This window comes from Cupressus sempervirens, chromosome 3 (genome assembly GCF_028749045.1).
Source record: "Cupressus sempervirens isolate cs-2001-9-10 chromosome 3, ASM2874904v1, whole genome shotgun sequence".
NCBI lineage: Eukaryota > Viridiplantae > Streptophyta > Pinopsida > Cupressales > Cupressaceae > Cupressus > Cupressus sempervirens.
The window spans coordinates 260,798,089-260,819,773 of NC_143120.1; the positions used below are offsets into that span (position 1 = coordinate 260,798,089).

The 21,685-nt window shown below is 35.2% G+C and overlaps 1 protein-coding gene and 1 pseudogene across 1 annotated transcript; one reads left to right on the top strand and one right to left on the bottom strand.

The window, feature by feature from the left end:
* Positions 1 to 237: 237 nt before the first annotated feature.
* On the top strand, positions 238 to 6,996 carry LOC149565888 (putative disease resistance protein At1g61300; annotated as a pseudogene).
* A 639-nt stretch (positions 6,997 to 7,635) lies between these two features.
* LOC149565889 (uncharacterized) lies at positions 7,636 to 11,083 on the bottom strand. The gene is made up of 7 exons (XM_089819362.1): positions 10,974 to 11,083; positions 10,142 to 10,781; positions 9,787 to 10,019; positions 9,523 to 9,675; positions 9,037 to 9,437; positions 8,527 to 8,932; positions 7,636 to 8,399 (listed from the first exon to the last, which is right to left on the bottom strand). Exons 2-7 carry the CDS (start codon positions 10,750 to 10,752, stop codon positions 7,819 to 7,821), a joined length of 2,385 nt encoding a protein of 794 aa, XP_089675488.1. The 5' UTR covers positions 10,753 to 10,781; positions 10,974 to 11,083; the 3' UTR covers positions 7,636 to 7,818.
* Between the last annotated feature and the right edge of the window lie 10,602 nt (positions 11,084 to 21,685).

Consider the following 21,685-nt stretch of genomic DNA (forward strand, 5'->3'; position numbering starts at 1 on the left):
GAAAGAAAGATTCTCATCTTGTGCTTTGTGAAGGTTTAATATTACTTATTGAAATTTTTTATAAGAGTAAGACTATAAAGCCCTCTCCGATTCTGGAGAAGAGGAAAGGGTCTAGTAATGATCCCCAATCTAAGAGAGTAAAGGTTGAAGAAGGGACTAGTGATAGCAAGAAGGTTTTCAAACGAGAGAGGACTAAGAAACATGTTGAGGAAATTATAGAATCTAAGAATTCTGATAATGATGAGAAAACAGAAATGGGGGGAACTAAGTTCTAACCTGGACGGTTACTCTAGGAGCAAAGGGGTGTCAACTAGTAAAGACAATGAAGAGGGAAGTAAGGATAGAAATACTGATTCAAATGTTGGGTCAGAAGCGCTCGGGGAGGATGAAGAAAAACAGAGTGATCACCCTTCTCATAATGCCAATGAGGAGAAAATGGAGGAGGATACTGGTAAGGAAATTGAAGATAAAGGCCCTGTCGATAAGGACAACAGCCAGAGTAAAGATAAAAGGAAGAGAGGACAAAAAATATGGATATTAATATTGATACCCAGATCAATATTGTGACTCATGTGGTTGTATCTGAGCCTAGGGTTGTGGTAGACGGGAGGGATGACTCTCAAGATGCAAAACTTTCCTTTCTTCACACTACTAAGCTTAAAGCGAAGACTTCCCTTCACGGTGATTCTTGGTTGTATAATGAAATAATGGTTGTCAAGAAGAAAATGGGGGTTATGCAAAAAGAATTGGATGCTAGACACACTAAGAGAGCTCATATGGAAGTGCAAATTGGTAACATCCTTGAAAAGCTTAAAGAATATGAGCAGGAGCTTCGTTACTTAATTAAGGAAAGTAGTCAAAAAATGGACCAGGTCACTTCTAGTCTGTGTGTTGTGGCAATCAGTCTGGGTAAGAAGAGTAATGAGGAGATAATGTCTCTTGGTAATGCAGGGATGGGGAGTCCAGGAGGACCAAGTAAGAGAACTAGGCAGAGCACAAGGAAAAAGGTTGTTGAGGCTCTTGAGGCTCTTGTTCTTACTCCGACTGATATAATCCAAAGTACTGCAAAAGCAGGTAAAGAGGTGGCAAACATTATCAAAGAGTTGTTGTAAGTGTTGGTTGTGGAGCGAGTGTGCTAGTTGCTAGTCTGGGCCTTTTTTTGGTTTTTACCTTTTGCTTTCTAGCTTGTTTAAACTCTAGATTCTATGTCCTTGTAAAACCTGGTTGCTTTTTATGGTTTAAACTTTTGGTTTTAGGTCCTTGTAAAACTTGGTTTCGATGTTTTAAACTTTAGGTCTCAGGTCCTTGTAAAACTTGGTAGTGCTTTAATGTTTATCTTTATCTAATTTATCTTAGTCTTTGTAAAGTGTTTCGGGTCCCTTCAAAACTTGCTTTTATCGTAATCTAAAACAAAGAATATTTTAAAAAGACTGCATTAACCTTTTCTATAGAAAGAATGTTAAAAAAGCCTCCAAATAGTGTATCCAATTACTGAATTTGGTGTTTGCTAACTTCCAATAGCATGAAAGAACATTCAAAAAGCCTTCAAATAGTGTATCCAATGATTGAATTTGGTGTTCACTAACTTCCAACAGCATGAAACGCATGTTTTCTGTCGAAACAACATAACAGACAACAGACAAAAAAGAGAATATGGGTCAATAAGGACCCAAACTTTCATTATAACCATTTTTTGGTGTTTTCATATAGCATGTACACACTATAAAGAGCACACGCACTATAGTCTGTACGTACTATGTGAAAAATATCTCTCCCTATCCCACCCTCCCATCCCCTCCCCCTACTCTCTCTCTCTCCCCTATCCCACCCTCTCCCATCTCTCACTCTCTCTCTCTCTCTCTCTCTCTCTCTCTCCCCCCCCCCCTATCTCACCCTCTCCCATCCCCTACTCTCTCTCTCCCCGCCTTATCGCACCCTCTCCCATTCCTCTCTCTCTCTCTCTCTCTCTATATATATATATATATATATATATATTCATGTATCTATCTTGATCTTCATCTCCATATTTCTCTAGCTAAATCTCTCTCCCACTCCTCTCATTTACTATATATTTCTCACACACATATTTCTCTCTCTCTCCCCTTATCACACCCTCTCTCATCCCCTACTCTCCCTCTCTCTCTCTCTCCCATCCCCTACTCTCTCTCTCTCTCTCTCTCTCTCTCTCTCTCTCTCTCCCTATCCTGCCTTCTCCCATCCCCTACTCTCTCTCTCTCTCTCTCTCTCTCTCTCTCCCTATCCCACCCTTTCCCATCTCCTACTTTCTCCTCATCTTCTACTCTCTCACTCTCTACCCTCTCTATTGAAATTCAAGCTTACAAAGTGTGTGCACACTATAACGCGTATGCGCTATGTAAGCCTAAATTTAAAATTGCTTTAAATAGCATGCACACACTATTTAAAGCTTTGGATTCTACCAAGCATAAGGCTTCGATTTGCCTTGGGGATCCAATCCAAAGGTTTGGAGTATCTAAACTCGCTTGAGACGTGTTTTGCAACAAGCATACAAACAATGATTGATTTTTTTTTTGTGGTCTCCTTCAAGTTTCCTCGTGGTTGAGCATCGATAAAATCAGGTTACATGACATTGTAGATCTTTGTGTTAGCTATATAACCATATAATTTATTTTGAATTTGAACTATTTCAAGCCTTTCAACTATAATTTCTTTTGAATGTATATCCATTTTCTGTCAAAAACCAACATGTACTAATTAGGGTGTAGATTTTAGTGCGTTCATCAAATTTCGCAACAACTTAGTTTTTTAGAAACTAGACTTCATTCTACACACTTTGAAAAAAAGAAGTTTTGAATTTAAATTAGTTTTCAATCATTTCTAGGGGGAGCACACAGATATTTCACATTTTTTGGATGTGTGTTACAAAATTCATAAAAAAAAATACATATTATAAAATTATTCGAAAAATCTGGAATAAACTACATAGTGTTAGGCAACTTTTGACCAGAGCGATTAAAGAATTTCAAAAAAAAAAGTTAAAATTATAGGGGGGTCACACTTTGCACTATGTTATGTTTTTTTCCTGAAAAAACAGTACCACTTTATGTGGCCTCCTTTTTTGAGAACCTAAAACTAAATCATTTATAAATAAATAAATAAATAAATAGTAGTTTAGAAACTAGATTCAAGGGACTACTATTTTTTTTTTGTCATATCTTAAAATTTTGAGCGTAACTATCTTCAAATTCTTGTCAAAATTTTAAAATTGTTGATTTCAAAAAACAATAAAAAATTAAATGGCCACTTATACCCTCTTTTGGCACCATAACTTGGTGGACTTACCCATATATATATATATAGAGAGAGAGAGAGAGAGAGAGAGAGAGAGAGAGAGAGAACACACACACACACACACGTGTGTGTGTGTGTGTTGTTTTTGTATAGATTTTGAATAATATATTAATTAAATTACATATCAATAAATGTCAATCTATTGTAAGTTAGACTCAATAAAAAATCACTTATCCCAATTTAAACGTATGTTTGATTGCACTTATCAATACCTTATACATATGCCCTTGCATTTCAATATGTTTAATCACATTACACATTATTATACCTTTTAATACTTTTATGCCATATATTATCTTATCAATAATCTCAAAATTTCCATGTCTTTGTTTATTCATATGAGTATCGATTGCCCTTGTAAACTTGAACATGACCCCTATAGTTCTTGACCTAAAATTGAATTAAATCATGTTTGCATGATTTCTTACCATGCTATCAAAATCTTTGCATATTCAATCTCAATTGATCATCTACATACCATTTGCATAAAAGAAGCACATACACTTTATTTATTCGTAACTTAAATTAAAGGTCCTTGCGATATTAAATATTTGTCTTCAATCTTAATTGCTTTTAGGGCCTATAAAAGAATATGCCCCAAATCAATATGTTACCAACCCTTCAAAGGTTGCTTTGGAATAACTTTAGAATTCAAGAAAAAGGTAGTTCAACTTGAAACTTCAACTTAAATAAATACTCCTTATTCTTATTTTGATAATAAGAATTTTTATATTAAATCTAGATATGATTATATGCATGGATGAAATGGGATTAGAAGGTCTAACTATCACATAAAACCCCATTTTGTCTTCATAATTAAAATTGATCAATATTAATAACAATTAATGTTTTAAAAGAATGCAAATAAATTAAACTAAATAAGATAATGCTATTGTCATATAAATGATAATTGAGATTATGGAGCAAATTAGAATCTATTTTTGAGATGCTATAAATAATCAAACAATAGTAATATTGTTACATGTAAATTAAGGGCTGTACAAGTATCTAACATATACTTAAAATTTATTCTATACTAATTAAAAAATTAATGAGAAAAAAGATAACTAGTCTAAAGAATTATTTTGTAACATCAACTATATTTGTCTATTTACTTCAATAATACCTAATCTTTAATTCTTACTTAGAAAAAAACAATATTTCTTAACTATTTCATCAAATTAAAAACATATTTATTTTCATCAAAATTATCCTCTTTTCTTTTTCTTTACTTTTTCTTTACTTATTATATGACTTTAAGTATAGCGTTACTTATTATATGACTTTAATTAGAGCGTAATATGCCGTGTTAAAGACAAAATTATCTTCTTTTCTTTTCTTTGTAGTTCTTTTAAACTGCTATTCTTTTCTTTAAGCAATTAATAAAAATATCTATCAAGCGTAGTATTTTTGTATGGCAAGATAAGGGCAAAATTATCTTCTTTTCTTTGCACTTCTTTTAAACAGCTATTCTTTTCTTTTAAATAAACGAGCGATAGTACTTTTTTCTATGCCACGGTGAAGACATCACATGTCTATTTTCTAAGATCATGTTTTTACGAACAGCCATTTGTGATAAATAGTTTGATGCAAGTAATGGCTTCCGCAGATTGGAATCTGTACAGATAAATGATGACACTGCGGCTGAATTGATTCAAAACCATCTTCAAGGAAAAAAAATGTCTTCTTATGCTGGATGCTCTGTGGACGTTGTCCACAGAAGATAATCTCTTAGATAAACTTGGTCTGCCAGCTGATGAAGATTGTAAAGTTATGGTGAGCACAAGAAATAGAAAGGTTGCTGTAGATTTAAGCGCCAGAATTTATGAAATGAAAAATTTGTCAGATGAAGATAGTTGGAAGCTTTTTTGTGTCTATGCGTTTCCGCATTGTAAAGAAAATAGAGTGCCAGACAAGCAGTTGGAAGAGGTGGGTCGTGAGATTGTAAAGCAATGTGGGAACTTACCACTGGCTATCAAAACTACTGCAGCATCTATGGCCAACACCACATGTCTCAGAAAATGGGAATCCAAGCACAATCAGCTAAAAAAGCCAGCTATTCCCCTCAGTGAGCATGACCCTGTCATGGCTATATTAAAATTGAGCTATGATGCCTTGCCACCACATCTTAAAGCATGTTTTGCTTACTTTTCTTTCTTCCCCGAGGATGCAAAAATAGACTCTGAATTCCTGATAAATCTATGGATAGGAGAGGGATTCATCCCAGCAGAAGAGAACCAGCAGGATATGGCTTGGGATTGGCTAGATCAACTTGCTCAGCTATGTATGCTTCAACTATTGGAAGATCATGTGTTTTATGACTTATTGCTGAAATATAACTTAACCAAATACTGCAAAGTTCATGATTTGTTGCATGATTTGGCCATACACATGTCCAGAGAAAATAAATGTGCTTTTTCCGTTGAGGAAGCCTCTACACGTACACATGCTGCCTCTGGCTTATGTCGGATTTTACTGGCCAAGAAAGATATAAATGATAATGATCTCTCACACAACCATCCTGCTTATCTCCGTACATTGTCACTGTCTCAGAATAGGAAGATAAGAAGCATTCCAGAAAACTTGTTTACTGCTATGGGAGGACTGCGAGTTCTGGATTTGAGCTACACAAGCATCTCTACATTGCCCATGTCTGTTGGAAAGATGATACTTCTTAAAGTCTTGAATATAAGGAAAACCTGTATATCAGAGGTACCAGAGTGTGGGAGATCCATGAAAAGTCTCTTGTTTCTTGCAATGCCTAAGGGGAGTCGTAAGAACATACCAGCATGGATAAGTGAACTTAAATGTGTTCAGCATTTAGAATGTGAGGCTGTTTATCACATGCCAAAGGGAGTATCAAATATGGTCTCTTTGAGAACACTTCGATCAGATCTGTTGGAGCTCTCCATGGAAGAGGATGAATTTTTGAGGTTAGAGGATTTGGTCAAGATGACTCAGCTTCAAGAAGTAGGGCTAATAGTTAAGCTTGAGATGGAGTTGAAGAAGGTGGAAGAAGGGATACTTGCCCAGCTGGTGAAGTTGCGCCGTCTTGGAATCAAGAGTAAGATTGGTGATAGCACAAAGCTTCTGCAGTTTCCATACAAAATGAGAGCATTGGAAAGTCTTACATTATGTAGCTTTGAAGTGCCAAGTTGGATATGTGATTTGGCAAATCTGAGGGAATTGAGTTTACCTTTATGTAAATGTAGTGATTATCCAGACTTGCAAAGAATGTCCAATCTAGTGAGGTTGAAATTGCTTGGGAATGAGAGGTGTAGAGAACTTCCAAAGGCCTTTGGAAAGTTAGGAGCGTTTCCACAACTCCACTTCTTCACAGTTCAACATTTTTCTTCATTGGAGGAATTTCCAGAATTGGAAAAGGGGGCAATGGAATGCCTTGAGGAGTTTCTAATTGATCGTCCCAAAGTGAAGAAAGTGGGAGAGGGATTGGAGCAATTGAAAAGACTGAAGGAGTTCAATTACAGTAAATCGGGGACAAATGAAGTAAAGGAGGTGTTGAAGGAAGGTGGAGGATATTGGAACAAAATCAAGGCTATCAATCCCTATGTAAGTATTAGTGGTTAGGTACAATGATAATCCCCAATGTATTTACATTGTTTTGTGTGTAATTAATCTTTTTCTTATATTTAATTTATATTAAAATCCAGTGCCTTCAAATCTTTGGACATTTTTCTTAAGGTCTAAGGAAGAAAATAATATTCTTCCTTTTGAAGAGGCATGAATGCGCTCTTTAATTTATTAAATTTATCTCTATCTACTCTATCAAATAGCATACAATATGTTTAGGGGATATTTAGTGGGATCTCCTCCTCAAAAAAGTAATCAGTAGAGGGGTGAGAGAAGTGGAAGATTAGTATTAGCTTCAGTTCCTTCCACAAAGGGATGATCATGTGATACATTCTACTTTTTGTCATTTGTATCTTATGCATCAATGATATTAAATGGCTTGGAAAAGGATTTGTGTATGTTTACAATTGATAGCTGATGGGTGCAACCAAAGTAACATGAATCGGAATCGGATCGGAATCGGCAAGGCTGAATCGAATCGTGAATCGGCAATGAATCGGAAAATTTGAAAAAACCCTTTAAATTTAAAGATTTTAACAATTTAAAACTTATTTCATGCACCCTTTATTGAATATAACTTAAACACACTATAACATCATCAAATAGAAGTTAAAACTTAACATACATAAACATGGAAGTTTGGAACATAAAATATTAAAATCCATCACATATGTAACTATGTTATCTAAAATGTAAATTGTAGGCTAGCTGAAATAAATAGAAATCAAATGATCATAATAATTTAAATCATAGAATGTATGTAAGATGATCCATAAGACATCAAATCATAAATGTATGTAAGAATCTAAGATGAAGATCCATGAAAGTTTGAAAAATATGTCTATCAATGATTCAGTATCAATATCTGTAAACAAAATATAAAAACAAGGCTCCAGCTCAAGCCTCAGACTCATAGTCATCATCATCCTCAACATCATCCTCAAGCTCGGCTGTAGCCTCAGCCTCAGCCTCTGAGTATCCAATCTGCCTAGTAGCAAGGCGTCTAATGTAGGTCCTAGAGGACTGCCGAGCCATATCTCCCGCATGTAAGATGGGCTCATGAACGTTGCTAGGGCCTGTGCCTGTGCGTGCACGTGTGCATCTACCAATGCCTGAAGAACGTGCTCTAGCTACCTCAGCCTCTGTATCCACCTGGTCAACCCATGCATGGTCTTCCTCAGTGAAGACTAGATCCACAACCTCTGTGAGCCACTCTGATTCTGGATCAATCTCGTCCAGAATAATTGAAGAGGAGTCAGTGCCCAAAATCTGTCTGATCCTAAGACGGAGGTTGTAATGAACAAAGACAAGATCATTCAACTTCTGCATTGTCAACCTGTTTCTCCTCTTCGAATGGATGTGCTCAAACATGGACCAACTGCGCTCACATCCAGAAGCGCTACTTGGCTGACTCAGAATACGGATGGCAATTTTTTGAAGTTTTGGGGTTGTGGCCCCAAACATTTGCCACCATCTATCTGAAATAAGGGAAAATAGAAACAATTAGTCTCATTTACAAATTACAAGTTAATTCTAAAATTACATAATCAACTTTAAGTTTAGAATCTAGATTCATGAACATTGAATATATTATTTAATTTTTACCTGGCTGTAGTGTTGTATGAGCATTTATGGCCATCCTGCCAGAGAAAAGTGGCCCCTCTTTATTGTTGAACTGATCTAGCTCAACAATCACAGCAGCACTATCTTCATCGCTACTCAACCTCTGAATCACTGTGTATAAGCCAGTGAGAACCTCCGCATCCGCCTTGAACTCAGGACGGAAACGAAATGCCGGATTCAGATAGTAAGCTGCTGCATGGATGGGTCGATGGAGCTGATTCTGCCATCTCCTATCAATGATGTCCCAAATAGGGCCATACCTCTCCTGCACTCCTGCATATTGGGCTCTGATGGCCTCCTTGGCTCTATCCATGCCCTCATAAATGTAGCCCATAGAGGGCTTCTCCCCATCAGCAGTTCGTAGCAAAGCTACAAGGGGCTCAGTGACCTACATATAAAGTAAAACAAAAAATTTGAGTCAAAACTTAAATATAAAATGATATAACTTAAAGTAAAAGTAAAATACTAAATGTTAAATTCCAATAAATTTACCTTAAGGATTTCTCTAGCGGGTTTCCAAAAACCATCCTCATCAAATATGCAATCCGCCACATCTATCCCTGCAGTGGTCGTAGCATAGGAAGAGGAAATCCACTCCCGCCCAACAAACATGCTCCTCAATTCATCCCTTGATGTCAACAAGGACTGCAGGGCGATGAAATTTGAGGCAAACCTTGTGATACCTGGGTGAGCTAACTCCTTGCCTTCTGTGTACTTCCTCATTGTGCTAAGGACGAATGAATGATTATAAATGAATTTGCATATGTTTTTTGCCCTTTCCACACATGACTTGACAAACTCAAGTTTGCCAATTTCCTCCAACATGAGGTTAATGCAGTGTGCCGCACAAGGGGACCAAAATATGGTGGGGTGCCTCTCCATCAAAAGTTTACCTGCAACAATTTTAAGTCAATTAGAAATTCAAATTTCAAAATTCAAATAAATTTATTTTCAAAACTTGAAAAGTTAAAAGTTTACCTGCAGCAACATAACTTGTTGCATTATCCGTCACCACCTGGATCACATTTTGTTCCCCCACCTCTGTTATGACTTCCTCAATAGCCTCACATAAGTATGTGGCATTTTTTACATGTGCGGATGCATCAATGGATTTGATGAACATGGTATATCCTACAAGTAACAAAACAATGAATTATAATATTAAATGAATCATCAACAAATTAGCATTCAACAAATCAAAATTTACAATTATGTATGTAGGAAAGTAGAATGATCAATCACCTCCATAGGATACAAAAAAATTGAGGAGTGTTTTATTCCTCCTATCTGTCCAACCATCAGTCATGATGGTGCAACCCTTTGCAATCCACTCCTTTCGGTTCTCCTCAAGCTCAGCCCTCATGTCCTCTACCATCTCATCCAAGAGGTATCCGCTCAACTCAGCCTCAGTTGGGGCTTTAAACCTCGGACCACAAATAGCAACTGCATCTATCATGTTCTGCCAATAAGGAGCCCTGTCACAAATAAAAATTTAGATGTCAAAGACTCAAATTATAAAACAAGTAGATATAATTAAAGTTCTACTTTTACTTTTAATTTTAACTTTAAAGAAAACAAAGAAAAAAGAATCAATTACCTGGCTGCAATAAATGGAATGTTGCAAAAGTACCAAAATTTGCATATCTCCTTTCTGGTAGCATCATAAATCTCCTTGTCCAAACCCATGCCCTCAAGCGTGGGTTGGGAACCAGGAGTAGTGCGGGGCACAAAGTAACTATTCATTTTATTTTTCCGCACTCTAGGCTGCAATAGGTTGGTGTGGAACTCTATCTCAGTATATGATCGACTAGCACTAGCACGAGCAGAAGAACTAGGATAAAAAGGAGGCCTAGAAGAACCCTCTCCAACACAACCTACGGATGCAGAAGTTGATGCAAATGCAGATGTGGATGCAGCTGCGGATGCGGGAACGTGGGAGCCAATACCTCTTAACCCTTCAAGTTGCATTTTCCTATTTGCTTTGTTTTTTTCAATTTTTTTTAATGCCATTAAGCAAGTGTGTTTTGCCTCAGGAGTTTGGTGAGTGCAAACTGTAACATTGTGTCCAGGTATAGCAGCAATGTGGTATTTCAATCTATAAATACCTCTGGAAGTTATTTTTTCTTTACAAAACATACATTTTGTTTGATATTTGGTTCTTCCAGGAAACTCTTCGTTATATTTCCAACATTCATCTTTTTTACCCATTGCGAAATTGCGAAAAATGAGAGCAAACGCTACTGCAATAAATTTTTTTATGTTAAATATCAAAGTTTGAAGCTAATAAAAGCTACAAAACAACAAACCCTAGTTTGCAACTTAGTAAAAATATAGAACATTCAAGATTTAAACTAATAATCTTGAAAACTATAAAAATTTAACAAAAAATTCATAATACACTAACATGCAAGAAAAAATTGAGCACTTACCTCTTGCAAATGAGTTAAGGAGTGTTGATATTGGCTCCTTAATGCTCCCAATGCAATTGATGGGCTCCCCAAATGGCTTGCTGATCTCTTTGGTGCTCTTCCTTCTTGCCAGTTAAAAACCTATGGCTTTTCTTTTCTCTTCTTCTCTCTCACTTTTCCTCTCTTCTGCTCATGCTTAACAAATAGAAGGCCCTTTAGGGTTATAACAAAGAGAATAGGTCAAAAAGAAAGTTAAAAAAACAAATTATTTTTTTAAAATTTCCAACTCCATACTTTTCTGGCCCCGGGCGATTTCTTGCCAATTTTTGGCACCGATTCATGCGATTTTTTGCATGAATCGCCGATATCGGGGATTCATGTGATTCACCACAAAAAATCGGCTATGGCGATTTCTGATTCCAAAAAAATCGCCCGTGATGAATCTGTTTGCTGAATTGCCGATTCACGCGATTTTCAAGCGATTCTCGTTACTATGGATGCAACTAATAAGTTTCCATTATCTCAAGTCCTTCAATCTTAATCATGAGTTATTTATGCATTCTTGTATCTCATTTTAAGACCTATCCATCTATGATACACAATCATTATATATTCTAAGTGATTTATTGGGCTCTAATAGATGCATCAAAAAGTTAATAATCAATTTAGCAATAATCAAGGATTTAGAGAACATCATCTGTAAGAACCCCTGCAGGTTCTGACTTTGAAACTCAATTTTGCCAGGTTCTGACTCTGAAACTCAATTTTGCCCCTTGCACATTTTGCCAAACAGTTGACATGCAATGCCTAAGTTCTGATTTTACCAAATGTATATGATCTGCTTATTTGTATTTTTTTGATTTTGCAATTACAAACATAAACAATTGCATGAAATTTAAATTGCAATTCAACTTTGCATACCTAACATCATTCACTTTAGTTTTACATACAAATGTTTACAATTCAAGAAATATATTAAATATGCAACACTTAGCTTGATTTCAGAATAAATATACCTGGAAGATATATGCAACTGAAGCCGTCTGTAGATCTGTATGTAATCAGCTGTAAGAATGAACAAATAATGTTTGCTGCTGGGAAGTAATGTTGATGACTTGTATCGCCAAATATCCCTGATGCACTTTGTAATGTAAGGTTATGGGTATATGTTGTGTTTACTCAGTCAATGACAGCCTCAAATATGTCTCACGCAACCTGCCAAAGGAATTGCATTGGCTTCTAAAGACATGCCACGACCTGCAATCACTCAACAAAACGCGAGTCCTTCCTTCATTCAATTCACCTCTATTTAAAGCAATCTCAGCTACTGGATATAGCTGACGTAGGATGCACAATTCACCAACAAAGGACTGATTCAAAATGCCAAGATTGAACACGACTGCTCAATTCCTGCAGATCAGTTCTTGAAATCCTTGTCTCAACTCTTCACCAAATTCAGAAAATAACAAATGCAACATGAATGAGGCTCAATTTCTATGTCCAAGCCTTTATAATTCCTCCATCAATCCTGCAGCTTCAAGCAGACACTTTGCATATTTTAATATACTTGGGCATTGCAGATATTCATATTTCAAATTTTTGAAATAATATAAAGAATAACTCTCCCACACTTTAATGATGAACATGACCCCTTCCTTTATGAAATAATAATAACATAACATTAAATGGCCTCATAATTAGAATTATTAATAAAGTCATCAATTTATTAATAATCAAATAAATATACCTCCATAATTAATCAACTTTTCTTCATTCCATCTGCACTGAAAAATTGACCATTTAATTCTCTGTCCAGCCTAGTAGCCTACTAACTTACCAAAAATAGAAATGGTCCCTCTCGATTTTGAGATGACTTACTACAAATAGTAAGTATATGAAATTGAGCCCAAACAAAGTCCACTCTGAGCCAAACGAAGACCAAGCTGGAAAACTCTTAATTCTGAATAAGACAAGAACCTCCATTAACCAAGCTTCAGCCCCAGAAGACCCTCTATCCCAATAATTAGCCTACAAGGGTCACTATAATAGGCTTATCCCTCAAACTCTAGTGCTCACTAAAATGGGGGCATTACGTCATCCATGTTTTTTTGAAGCTTAATAAAAAGTCTTGGAAGCATTCAATTTCAATAAGGAAATGAGAGGTGATAGCCACTTGATTCACATTTTCTTTCATGTTGTCTTCCTTCACAAACTTGTTTGGCTATTAAAATTTGGTGAGTGGGAAGATCAAGATGACAAACCATACTTCAGTATTTGTTGCTAAAATATTGACTCTTCAAATTGGTGCATATCTCTAAAATTTTCAAAACAACTTAGGTGCAAGGTGCACCCTTATAAGTGGAAGTAATCCCTCTTGAGAAACAAGATTTTTGAGCTTATTGCAATAAGACTAGAATCAAATGGCACAATCATTGATAGCTTCATTGCTTCTTTGCGTGTGTCTAGTAAGGTCATTGATTGTAGTCTTCAATTCTATGTTTATATGAAAGTACTATAAGAATGTAGTAGTAAGATCACTAAAGAAATTAACAGAACCTAGTGATAATGAATAAAACCATTTAATTGCATACGGTTTTAAAGGTACTTTGAGATAAATTAGCTAAGGCGTCTTCATCCTATGCTAGTTTAAAAGGAGGATAAGAATGTGGAAAATATTCCTATACTAATTTATGAGATGAGACTGCCCAAAAATATGATCAAACAATTTACAAGAAAGTAAAAATAAACAAAAAAGGCAATACACAGTTCTATACCATACGAAAAACATTTCAGAAAAGACCTTGCATTTGACTCTCAAACCAATTGTATTCCCAATAATAATAAAATTATTATACAACTTCTAGTTCCAGGCCTTCATAAGAGATTATACCAAAATAATCCAAAGAGTTTTTAGCAATATAATGGTACATATAAAATATACTATGGAAACTCCATCTTAAAAACCAAATAAATTGGAAGAGATATACATGAGTTGACTAAACCATAGTTGTAAAAATCACAAAAAAATTGTGGATATCATGATAATTTGTGTGCCAGTTGGTCAAATGATATAATTGCACATTATATTGTGGCTGATATTTTATAAAAGTTGCAGCACTCTTTGTGCCAAAAATTCATGAAATCGCATGAAATCGTTCCAAAACATTGGTGGTGGAAACAATGTAAAAATAATAGATGCATAAAGTGGAAGTCTATTGTTGGACACATTTTTTTAGGGTTTCTGTTATGTTATTAGCCACAACAAGAGGCTGCAACAGTGGGAGAAAAGGGCACAGCAGGAAAGATAGGTGCAAGTTCTATACAAAGAACTTGTCTATGCGAGTTCCATAGTCATTGTCTGTGTTGTTTGTCTAGAGTCTATCAGACTATCTCATAAAATGGTAGCAAGAGCGGAACCCTTTGCATATGCTAATCAGCTACCACTTGGACATTGTGGACCTAATGCATCTCATGGTTCGTATACTATTATACATTGTGGACCTAAAATTATAATCTTCTACTTGTCTATTTAAATTATCATTTTATTAGAAGACTAGGATAATATGTTGAAATGCATATTAAAATGTCATTTTTTTTAACTTGTAGATATGATTTTTGTTTTAGAATACTTAAAGAAATTATATATTTTCAAATATTTGATAAAAGTGCCAATTTTTTTGCCACACTTTGGCGAGTACCGAATTTCAATTTTGTTGGTGTCAGCCAAGTTATTGCCGAGTCTGAGTTTTCCAACTATGGACCAAACAATAAAAGAGAAGCCATAATCTAAAATAAATTAATATGGCTCCGAAATTTCAAGTAGAAATCCAATATCTAGTCTTAAGTCTTGGTCGTCTAGCTAGAAAGAATACATTCCTTACACTTGTCCTAAACTATTATAGCCACCTCATCAACTTGGATGTTCAATTTTACCTCTATTCTCTCCATTCAATATGCTCTACGATACCTCATAACATGCATCATATGTTGAACAATAAATCAGTTCATTATGGAAATACCCTCATACATTATCTTACATGTATCATAATATCTCATACACCTTATATACATTACCCTACTTATCATACAAAGAGGTCCATAGAAACACCACACCTCGAAACTTCTCTATTTTTATAGGCTTTGTATATGTATTTGTAACATCCTCCAAAGTGTCTACACTTTCAAGAATCACCCTCTACTTCTCTACTATGCCATTAATAAAGGATACCATAAACCAATATGCTCTATAGAGGCATGAAAGTTCAAGTTCTTTACCAAGATAATGACACTTCGATTGTATCTCTAAAGATAGATTCACAAGCATGAGTTTAAGTATATAATACATCACCGTTTTAGTGGAAGAAACAACCACAACATATAATTGGCTCATCTAATTGATAATAATACCAAATAACTTAATGACATGGCCATTGGTAGATCTCCTAACCAATTAGAATTCACATATCCAAGAATATCCATTTAGCATTGTGATTACCTTAAGAACTACTTAGGGTAATATCTAGCCTAGTGTTAACCACAACATACATAAGACTATGAACTATACTTGGGTAAGGAGTGTGAGAAATATCTTCCATCTCGCTATGTAGATAGACAATCCTCAAGTAAAAACTTATTCCCCACTAAAATATGAACACGCATTGGTCTAAAATCTACCATGCCAAATTGTTACAATGTGGTTCACAAACTTACTCTATTGCAATTAAAGAATTATGTTTTCTCTATTAGCTTTTACCTCCACAATTAATATTAATCAATAGCCCCCATTTAGTCCACATCCAATTGTACAAATATAATGTTTCAAGTTCCTAATTACATTCTTTTCATTTCTTTTTTTGTTAACAAAGAAGGTATCCCCAACAATCCACTCATATCCTCGTGTGCGTACGCAACTCAGCCCAACACCCAACCTATCCTTGCATTGGTCTTACAAGATACTAAGTTAGGGAGAGGAAGGAGCAAGCTCAAGCAAGACTAATCCTACTGTGTTGTACACAATTGCCCGCAACCACATAAACTGGTCAGGTTCAAGCCTTAGAATTGAACACAAAACCTGTGGGAGCAAACCCATGACCCAAGCCAACTCCACTACTGGTGCAAGCTTCCTAATTACATCCTTCTTGTTATAATACTAATTTAGACCCCATTACAATAGGAAGACGTGTTGGTCTATAGTCTAGTATGCCAAATTCCTACAAATCTATTCCAACTAAAGATTTTTGTTTGCTTTTTTTTAAAAATATCCATAACTAAAATGAATTCAATAGCCCCCATTTGTTTCATACCAGACAAGTTCAAGTCCCTAATTACATCTTTATTGTAACAAAACTAAAATATCATTAGCATATGGTGTGATAATAGTTAAATGATATAGTCCTATCTATAGTAAATACAATAATTCAATTTAGACCTTACAAATCCTAGTCTCAACACAAAAATAGAGTTTTTAGTACCACGTTCTATGTGTTTGTTAGATTATGTAAGGGTTTTTAATTTGCAAACCAATTAATTCTTACCTTCAAGAACATATTGCTCTAGGCATGGATATTGTAACTTATCTAAGTCCCCATGCATTAATGTTGTTTTCACATCCATCCACTCTATCTCTAGATGATAAAAACCTAATAGACGCCAGCTTATTGAAGAACAAATCTCATCAAAGTTTATCCTCTCGATTGAAAAATGTAATTTAACTAATCAATCACATCTTGTACTTAAAAATACTATAATGAACTTCAACTGATATAGTTGTTGTACCCACGTTTCATTCCTTCTTGGAACAAAACCAAATCCTAAGTCTTCTTTTTGATGCAATAATCTCTTCATCCATAGACAATTCTTAGGACCCTCTTAAACCTATTCGTATTGTCTCTTTCATATTTGAGGTTCATCAATGTTAGTAATTATAGCAAAAATAAATCCAAAAGCAAATGACATATACATTTCGGTTGCCATCTTTACTGAGCAGACCCTCAAAAAAGGCAAGGTGGAGGTTCCCCCTCTGTCAAACACATTGAGCCCTCCTACTTATTAGGTCCAACATATAACTTTGGTCTTTCTCTATTGCAACCATCTCAATCTTTGATCATACATACACAACCAACTTCAGATCCTCATTTGGCTACTCAACTATAGGGGGAGATTTAATATCCCTAAAGATGACATTTCTTATTGTATAAAACTTCCCTCACATAGAATTTCAAAGATTATACCCTTTTAGACCAACAACATATCCAATGAATACACATTCATAGCATTATTTTCTAACTTTCATTGCTGCTTCTTATGCACAAAAGTATATGGTTTACAACTAAAATCTTAATAATACTAAATTGAGGGTTTTTTGTCCATCCAAGACTCCATAAAGTTTCTCAACAATAATTAATGTTGAATACTTGTTAATTAGATGACATGTAGTAATAGCAACCTCAAGATAGTTAAATTAAGTGGTGTCCCACTTTAGGTCAACTTATCATCAACAATGAAATTAATCATTTCTAATAGCAATGAATTTTAGTCAAACATATGTTCTCACTAGATTCATTATAGCCAAACTAGATCAAGGTTATTGGTTCTCTAATATCCCTAAAGATGACATTTCTTATTGTATAGAACTTCCCTTACATAGAACTTCAAAGATTATACCATTTCAGACCAACAACATATCCAATGAATACACATTTATAGCATTATTTTTCTATTTTTATTGCTGCTTCTTGTGCACAAAAGTATATGGTTTACAACTAAAATCTCAATAATACTAAATTGAGGGCTTTTTGTCCATCCAAGACTCCATAAAAGTTTCTCAACAATAATTAATGTTGAGTACTTGTTTCTTACTGTATAGAACTTCCCTTACATAGAACTTCAAAGATTATACCCTTTCAGACCAACAACATATCCAATGAATACACATTTATAGCATTATTTTCCAACTTTCATTGCTGCTTCTTATGCACAAAAGTATATGGTTTACAACTAAAATCTCAATAATACTAAATTGAGGGCTTTTTGTCCATCCAAGACTCAAAAAAAATTTCTCAACAATAATTAATGTTGAGTACTTGTCACTTAGATGAAATATAGTAATAACCACCTCAACCTAGGTGAAACTAAGTGGTGTCCCACTTTAGGTCAACTTATCATCAACAATGAATTTTATTCAAACATATGTTCTCACTAGATTGATTATAGCAGATCAAGGTTATTGGTTCTCTAATCTACTTTTCAATGAATCCTAAAGGTTTACGAAATCTTATTATAAGAAATACTAAAGGTTGCCCAACCATATCAGACTAAAAGCACATTTTTTCTCCTCTACACTCCAAGCTTTACAAACCTAGATGGGCTCTCCATTATGAAATCTAATGATAATATGAAATATGATGGTAGAGTGATGTCCAGCAAATTAAAAATCCCATATATCTTGACAAGGATTTGTGAATTATTTCATGGAAGCATGCTAATTCCTTGTGATTAATTAGATCTAGGTATGATAAGACAAATTAATACACTTGAGGGTACTTTAATATTTATCATTTAAAAAGAAATTCTAAGGTTGAGAGAAGGAATAAGTATAAATTGGTTCCCATTTAGAGTTAGAAAGTTATAGCAAGTTGTGGTACATCCTCATTTCACAACATCCAAACATACTTTGATGGTCATTTACATAATTACTTTAGTAATATGACCTTTAAAGCCTAACAATGGTGATCCTACTTTATAATCTAAGTTACCGTATTCGTTCAGGGAACATGAAAATCGATAGTCGAAGTCGATTCAAATTCGAATCCAAATCGCTATTTCTCTGACATATTCGATGAAAATTGGTCCAACAGGACACTAGTCGAATTTCTAACCAATTTGAGTGAATTTTAAAAAGCACTAGCAAACGAACGAATTTCATGCAAATTTGGCTGAATTTCAATTCAATTGACTTTCAAAAGAAATGTTATAACATTATTTTAATGATATATTGATATTGTTAAACGGTAAACCTAAAACATAAAGACAATTGTTATTTTGTGAAACAAAAAATGCATCCGCAATCGACGGCATTTTTCCTCTCTCAGTGGCATTTTTGAAACAAAAAACGCATCCGCATCTCCCTGTGCATTTGTTTTGTGTTTTCCATGGACAGTTGCTTGGAGATGGAGTCTTCTTTCTCACTGTTTCTTCTTCCTCATTGCTCAACGTGATTCTTCAACCACTGATCTTCCTCTGCTTAACATTTTAATCTTCCAGTTTCCTCAACATTTTCAAGCCTCAACGATTTTGGTTTTAGTATTGTGCAGCTTCATCTTCCTCTACAGGTTGGCATTTCATTTTTTTTACAGTTAACCATTTTAATTTTTTTTTAATATTTTTTTTACTATTGCATATTGATATTTTGATATTTAACCTCATACAAATTTAGCCTTCATACAATTTAAGCCTGCATAAATATATTAGGAATCATGTATCTCTCATACCGATCTATATATACATCAAATATCTAATATCATTATATTAGTATTGGCATATTTAGGAATCATTTTTTATTTTTATTTTTAATTTTTTTTGTGCTTTGTAGATTTACAAAATGGTTGCAAGTGGTTCTGGCACCGAAACACCCCACTTCAAAATTGATAGATGCCCCCCGTTATGGAAATACGTGGAAATACTTCAACTGATGTCGGGTGGAGGTTGTGTATGGATTTGCAGCCATTGCAAAGAGGAATCAAGTAGTTCTTATAGTAGAGTGAAAGCGCATTTGTGCTTTATTCCTCAGAAAGGCATTAAATTTTGCACAAGGAAGCCGAGAGTAAACGGAAAGCTACCTAAAACCCTTCTTCCAAACCACATTGTGAACAAATACATTCAAGAACAAAAGCAAGCAGAGGAAGTTGCTGGGAGGGCAAATGCTTCTTATCTGTTGCAAAGTGGTAGGCGTTCAAAGAAAGGGAAAATGTCATCTATGTCTTCAACTTCCGTTACCAATGAACCACCGGCTGAGGGTCATCCATTCTTACGTTCTCCTCAACAACAGCTTGTAAGTAAGAAAGTAATGGGACCATTGGAAGCATCATTTCAAAATGAAGCTAGAGACATTGCCAATCAAGCCATAGCGAGATGTGTATATGCAAATGGATTATCATTTATTGTTGTTCGCTCACCATATTGGCAATACATGGTGAGAGCAGTTAATGAGGCTACAAAGGGGTTCAAGAGCCCTGGTTATGAGAAGATATGCACCACTTTACTTGATGATGAGGTGGCCCGTGTAGAGGCTGCCATGCTGCCCATCAAGGATTCATGGACCAAAACAGGTGTCACAATAGTATCGAATGGATGGAAAGATGCGAGGAACCATCCTCTGGTGAATGTTATTGCAGTGTCTACAAGAGATGCAATGTTTTTGAGAGATGTGGATTGTGAAGGTCAAGTAAAGGATGGTCCTTTCATTGCAAACATTCTCATCCATGCCATTGACCAAGTTGGCCCTCAGAATGTTGTTCAAGTAGTAACCGACAATGCAAAGAATTGTAGGGCTGTCAGCTTATTGGTTGAGGAGCGGTACGAACACATTTTTTGGACACCTTGTGTTGTGCACTCACTCAACCTATTGCTGCAAAAAATTGGCACAAAGGTTGAGTGGATTAAAAAAATGTACGAAGAGGCATAAGATATCCAAATGTTTGTCACAAACCACCGTATGACACAAGACATATTTAGACAATTCTCCAACTTGGAGCTCTTGAAGGTAAGTTCAATTGTTTAAAATTTAAACATGTTTAGAAATCTAGTTGCATTAGTTTAGTAAAAAAATTATGTTTTTAAATTTAAATAGATTACTTGATTTTAAATTTTTTATCTACTATTGTTTTAATCTTTAAATAGGTTGCTAAGACCCATTTTGCCTCCAACACTATTTTTTTGAGATGCCTTATCAAAGTGAAAGAGGCATTGTCTAGAATGGTAACCAATGCTAATTGGAGCGTATGGAGGCGATCTTATAGTGAAAGGGCAGCTGTCATTAAGGAAAGGATATTATGAGACTCTTGGTGGGATCGTGTTGAGTACCTTCCGAAGTTCACTATGCCTATATTGAGCATGATCCGATACACTGACATGGATAGGCCTTGCTTGGGTGAGGTATATGATGGCATTGACTCCATGATTGAAGATATTAGAGTCATCATAAATGAGAAAGAGCAAGACCCTGATGAAAAGTTCTTCAAGGAGCTAAAAGTAATCATAGAAGAGAGATGGAATAAAATGACTACCCTTTGCATCTACTTGCCTTTGCATTGACCCCCAGGTTCTATAGCCAAGTTGTCCTCAAGGGGAACATCACTAGAGTTGCTCCATATAGAGATCTTGAAGTTTTTGAAGGGTACAAGGCAGCCCTCCGAGACTCTTTCCTGAGCGCCTACAATCAGCAATGAGGTCTGAATTTATGAGTTTTGCGAGCACCAATGATTGTGGTCTTGATGCTCTTGAAGACAAGAACAATGTTGATGCTCATAAATGGTGGTACTTCCATGGACAAAAGTACCAGCTCTTGCAGCCCATTGCCATCAGAATTTTATCACAGGTACATTCTTTAATCTTAAGATTCTAATATGTAATTTCTTGTTCATAAATATTCAAAGCTCTTCACTCTATAATTTCAAATTTGTAAATCTTGATACGTTGCTAGTTCATCATCCTCTGAGAGGAATTGGAGCACATAC

Excerpts from the sequence above, each read along its gene's own strand:
- LOC149565889 (XM_089819362.1), bottom strand. The coding sequence starts at position 10,752 with ATGGGTAAAAAAGATGAATGTTGGAAATATAACGAAGAGTTTCCTGGA. Across the intron at positions 9,438-9,522 it reads AACAAGTTATGTTGCTGCAG|GTAAACTTTTGATGGAGAGG; the intron begins GTAAACTTTTAA and ends AAATTGTTGCAG. Across the intron at positions 8,933-9,036 it reads CCGCTAGAGAAATCCTTAAG|GTCACTGAGCCCCTTGTAGC; the intron begins GTAAATTTATTG and ends CTTTATATGTAG.